The sequence below is a fragment of the Castanea sativa genome, chromosome 8 (assembly GCF_040712315.1).
Source record: "Castanea sativa cultivar Marrone di Chiusa Pesio chromosome 8, ASM4071231v1".
Lineage (NCBI taxonomy): Eukaryota > Viridiplantae > Streptophyta > Magnoliopsida > Fagales > Fagaceae > Castanea > Castanea sativa.
Genome location: NC_134020.1, coordinates 23,491,253 through 23,496,938, shown reverse-complemented (window position 1 = coordinate 23,496,938; position 5,686 = coordinate 23,491,253). Strand labels below are relative to the sequence as shown.

Genomic DNA, 5,686 nt, shown 5'->3' with positions numbered 1-5,686 from the left:
TTTTTATTATCGTTTTCTTCTTTTCTCCGTTATTGCCAATTAATCACGGAAGTAGGTCAAAATCACTTCTGTTCAGTTTAGGAACCATAACATCATAGCAAGGAAAAGTTTTGACTTGGAACAGAAAGGAGGTCAAATAAAATAGATTGTCTTTGACACCACTCTATAGTTGTTCTAACAACTGGTCCCATTAAAATTGTTATCCAAGCTCTTCTATGTATACTTTTGCCAAGTTAACTTCTATCACCTACTCAACCAAACACCCTTTCTTCTCCCCTATATAAACACTAATTACGTACCTTTGAGGTACACAGACTCAAGTGTACGTTTTGGCTAGCACCAAAGAACATACTAAAAGAGCTTCAGGTTAGAGACACAGAAAAAATGGGTGTGGCTCTTGTTTCCTCTCCAGCATTTCCCAGAGTGTTTCTATTCTCATTGATTACAGTGTGTTTCATTCCTGAGTTCACACTGGCTGCAGGCATTACCAGGCACTACAAGTTTGATGTATGTTTTACACACCTTGCCACCTAAATTATTAAGCAAACACAGTAACAAATTATATATATATATATATATATATATATATATATATATATATATATATATATATATATATATATATATATATATATATATATATATATTTTAGATTCATATATAATATTCATTTTACTTTTTTTTTTTTTTTCTTCTTTCAATTAACATTATTGACTTATCTTGTAGATCAAATTACAAAATGTCACACGACTGTGCCACACAAAGAGCATTATTACTGTAAATGGGCAGTTTCCAGGGCCTCGCATTGTAGCTAGAGAGGATGATCAGCTTCTTATCAAAGTGGTTAACCATGTCCAGAACAACATCTCCATCCATTGGTAATAAATCTGTACCAAGTTTTGTGCACTCATTTAAAGTTATGAAACAACTAATATAGTTATAAAATATCCAGTTCCTAGCTTAAATTTAACTCCATGTTCTAATTTGCAATAATAATAAATATATTTAAAACAGGCATGGAATTCGACAGCTTCAAACAGGGTGGGCTGATGGACCAGCATATGTAACTCAATGTCCCATACAAATTGGCCACAGTTATGTGTACAACTTCACCATTGTTGGCCAGAGAGGCACTCTTTTTTGGCATGCCCACATTTCATGGCTAAGATCAACTGTCTATGGTCCTCTAATCATTCTTCCCAAGCGTGGTGTTCCTTATCCATTCACCAAACCCTACAATGAAGTTCCCATTATCTTTGGTAAGTTAGACATGTGTTCAGATTAGTTCTTAATTTGCTGATTTTTTGAAAGTTGATAAAAGTATAGTTATAGCTAAAATAAATAAGTTAACGAATGGTTTAATGCCATTGGTTTAGAAGAAATTTTAAAAAAATTTTGTTTATGGAAAAAGAATAAAACAACTGGCTTTCTTTTTATCATTTTTTTTATCAAATTCTCATGAAAATTGTATTAAAACTTTTCTAAAATGATTCATTAATAAATGCCATAAGAAAACCTTTAATGGAACACATAAATATTTTTTTTTAAATAATAAAAGTATAATTGTGCCTATAAATATCTAAGGATGAGATTTTAAAAAATTGTATGCAAGTCAAAAAGTCGAAAATAAAAAGCTAATTTATTCACATGTATCCATTTCCTCATTGATATATATACTAACACAAACTTTGATACCAACAAATTTCAGGAGAGTGGTGGAATGCAAATCCTGAAGCAGTTATTACCCAAGCTCTACAAACAGGAGGTGGCCCTAATGTCTCTGATGCATATACCATCAATGGACTTCCAGGGCCACTATATAACTGCTCAGCCAAAGGTATCAAATGCTATATGGAACATTTTCAAATGTTTCAAGAAATGTTGTATAGGTCAACTTAACATGTTGTATAAATGTATCTTGGCATGCAGACACATTCAAGCTAAAGGTGAAGCCTAGGAAGACTTACCTTCTTCGGTTCATCAACGCAGCACTCAATGACGAGCTATTTTTCAGCATTGCAAACCACACCCTCACAGTTGTTGAAGCAGATGCCGTTTATGTTAAACCTTTTGAGATCAACACGCTTCTCATAGCCCCAGGACAAACCACAAATGTTCTTCTTAAGACCAAACCCAATTTCCCAAATGCCACATTCTTCATGACTGCTAGACCATATGTGACTGGCCTAGGCACTTTTGACAATTCTACTGTTGCAGGTATCTTAGAATATGAATTTTCATCCAAAACAAAAAGCCTCTCATCAAAAATTTCCATCAAAAAGCTTCCACTCTTCAAACCAGTTCTCCCTCCTCTCAATGACACTTCCTTTGCTACAAATTTCTCAAACAAACTTCGTAGCTTAGCAAGTGCTCAATTCCCTGCTAATGTCCCACAAAAAGTTGACAAGCGCTTTTTCTTCACAATAGGCCTTGGAACAAACCCTTGTGATCAGAATAACCAAACCTGCCAAGGTCCTAATGGAACAATGTTTGCAGCTTCTATCAATAACATATCTTTTGCAGTACCAACCACAGCTCTTCTACAAGCCCATTTCTTTGGTCAATCAAATGGAGTTTACAACCCCAACTTTCCTATCAGTCCCTTAATTCCCTTTAACTATACTGGCAACCCTCCAAACAACACTATGGTGAGCAATGGGACAAAGCTAGTGGTTCTGCCTTTTAACACTAGTGTAGAGCTTGTATTGCAGGACACAAGCATTCTTGGCGCTGAGAGCCACCCTCTACATCTGCATGGCTTTAATTTCTTCGTTGTTGGGCAAGGTTTTGGGAACTTTGATCAGAATAAAGACCCAGCAAACTTCAATCTTGTTGACCCAGTTGAAAGAAACACCGTGGGTGTGCCTTCAGGGGGTTGGGTTGCTATCAGGTTTTTAGCAGATAACCCAGGTGAGAATTCAAGAACATCATATAATAAAATATAGTTGGACACATACAAATCTATTATAATAAAAAAATATTACACCTAAGATCAAAAAAAAAAAACAATATTACACCTACTACAAATTTTATTACATAGGCAATCAATTGCCTTCATAAATTTAATGTGTTAATATTTAAATACTAAACAAAAAAATAATTAATAAATTTATTTAACTTATATATATATATATATATATATATATATATATATATATATATATATATATTGTAAATTTGAGAGTAACTTAACATTTTAACATTTTATATTAGGAAAAGTACCTTCAAAAAAATATTAAAGAAAGTTGGCTATACTAGGTGATTAGGACATCAATACCTATATAGCAATTGAATCCAGCACGCATAGTAACTCTCATTAAACCTTTATTTTATTTTTTTGGTCTCATAAGAACAGTTAGATTTGCTTTTACAGCTTTTTTTGCAAGTTTATAAAATAATGAAATAAAATATTACAAACATAAGTTGTATAGATTATGCAGTTTCGATTTAGATTTTTTTTAAAAAAAAAAGGTTGCTGACTTGTTTGAAACTGATGATGATACGCTGACAATTGTATATATATGTGGCAACAGGAGTATGGTTCATGCATTGCCACCTGGAGATCCACACAAGCTGGGGTTTAAAGATGGCTTGGTTAGTCTTAGATGGAAAGCTCCCAAATCAGAAGCTGCTTCCTCCACCAGCAGATCTTCCTAAGTGTTGATCTTTGACTCACTTCTTGATTCACAACAACTAGAAATTGCCCCTATTATCCTTTTTAACTCATTTTAGTTTTTTGGCCCTGCCTCGGCATTTTGTTATTGATCTTCAATAAGTATTTTGTTCATCCATATGGAGTTAGGTATGGAAAAAGAGTGGGAATTTTTTTTTGTAACAATTTCAAATATGTGGTAGTGTGAAGCCTCAATAAATTCCCTCAATAATATTGCCGGACAATGTATTACCATTATTTTGTTTCAATTACAAATTTTTATACTCGATATGTGTTTAGCATTTGCTCTTGGAGTGTGAATTTTTAATTCTTAAAGCAAGGTCAACTTTCTAGGAGCTGAACTATATAAAAATCACTACATAAAATGCTGCTATATGTGACGAAATTTTTCCGATTGATAAGAAAAGAAAGATACTTCTATGTTGTCGTCAAAAATTACGCCCTAAATAATTGTAAGGATAAAGGGCCCAAAAATGGATATTGAGCAATGGGTCGTGTCCGAGGACATCAAGTTGTCCAAGGACAAGTAGATACTAACGAGAGCATACAAGTCAGTAGTCCATGGAAGAAGTTTGGTCAATAAGCAATTGAGAGTGTAATTTGGGGAGAAACACCTCCTCAGCTAAGTGGGGAAGAGGTCAAGAAGTCCGACCTCTCGTCAAGAACAAGGCACCAGACGATCATGTTGGTAAGGATAAGTATCAGATGGGAATGAGACAAAGGAGAGATGAGAAATATCTAAGCAGAAAGCTATTGCCACCACATTGAATGCTCTGTAACTAATTCCCTGTCTGCATTAATGTGGATGTGATACATGAATAGTAAACTCCAGCCTTACAACTAGCTACGAAGACTTCAAGAAGGTGTTGATGGGACAAGTATTAAAACCAGCAATCTGACCTGCACATGGAGGGCTAAGATGAAATGAGGAAGGGGAATATAAAGGAGGGAATCCCCATTACAAGAGGATCATGAGATAATCTAGAGAGAAAAATCACTGTATACTCAAAAACTGTAATTGTGACTGATTGAAATATATAAGAATTACCATCCTTGGACTTTGACGAGGATGATTTTCTTTCCATTAAACTGTTTATTCATGCTTTCAAATATAATTTAGCCTACTGTGATTACTGCCCAACACCTTGGAGTTCAGTTTCTAGCCCACTCTCTACAAATTCATTGTTTTGGGCTCTTTGGGCTTTAGTCCTTTTCACTTTTGGGCTTTCCGAGCAAAACGTGCCCTTACAATTGGCGCCATCTGTGGGAAACTTGAACATCCTTGAGTTCGTCACTTAATCATGGTGGGTTTAGGGTCAAACCGTGAGGAGTTAGTGGGATCTCAACGTCAAGATCATTTTCTTAATCTTGAGTGAAGGAAAGATTGCGAAAGTAGTGTACACACCACCCATACAAGTAGAATTCATTCTAGGAGTGGGAGTCCTGTGTCCCAAGGAGAAAGCACTAGGAATATGCAGTTGGAAATTGACCACTTATGTAGGAAGCTACACCGTAAGCAACGGAGAGGGACTCCTTCTAGCTCAGAGCCTTTCTCTGTTGATGATGGTGATGATAGTTACAGGCCCAGATCAAGGACTCCCCCAAGTGAGTCTTTCTTGTGTGATGAGGAGCGCCATTATAGGCGGAGGAGCAAAAGTCCATCTCACGGTGGCCTGGAAAATGATGCTATGAGCAAGGCCTTGCGCCAGATTTCTAAATCACCATTTATGCGGAGGATTGAAGGAGGAAAGCTTCCTTAGTGGTTTACTCAGCCAATGTTTACCATGTATAATGGTAGGACAGACCTTATGGAGCATGTTAGCCATTTTAATCAAAGAATGGCTGTCCACTCGAAGAATGAAGCCTTGATGTGTATGGTGTTCCCATCTAGCCTGGGGCCAATGGCCATGAGATGGTTTGAGGGAAGGTTCGATCAGCTCCTTTCGGGAGCTTACTAGAGCTTTTGGAGCTCATTTTGTTACTTGTAGTAGGGTTTCTTGTCCCTTGGATTCC

The 5,686-nt window shown here is 36.0% G+C and overlaps 1 protein-coding gene across 1 annotated transcript; it reads left to right on the top strand.

Moving 5' to 3' along the window:
• The first annotated feature begins 311 nt into the window (after positions 1-311).
• LOC142606735 (laccase-17-like) lies at positions 312-3,943 on the top strand. Its single transcript, XM_075778072.1, has 6 exons — positions 312-507; positions 727-878; positions 1,015-1,259; positions 1,709-1,837; positions 1,930-2,910; positions 3,534-3,943. Exons 1-6 carry the CDS (start codon positions 385-387, stop codon positions 3,662-3,664), a joined length of 1,761 nt encoding a protein of 586 aa, XP_075634187.1. The 5' UTR covers positions 312-384; the 3' UTR covers positions 3,665-3,943.
• The last annotated feature ends 1,743 nt before the right edge of the window (positions 3,944-5,686 follow it).

What these genes read in the sequence shown, in the direction of transcription:
- LOC142606735 (XM_075778072.1), top strand. Translation starts at nt 385, where the DNA reads ATGGGTGTGGCTCTTGTTTCCTCTCCAGCATTTCCCAGAGTGTTTCTA. An exon ending in AACAACATCTCCATCCATTG is followed by an intron (nt 879 to 1,014) that starts GTAATAAATCTG and finishes TATTTAAAACAG; the next exon opens with GCATGGAATTCGACAGCTTC. An exon ending in ATATAACTGCTCAGCCAAAG is followed by an intron (nt 1,838 to 1,929) that starts GTATCAAATGCT and finishes CTTGGCATGCAG; the next exon opens with ACACATTCAAGCTAAAGGTG.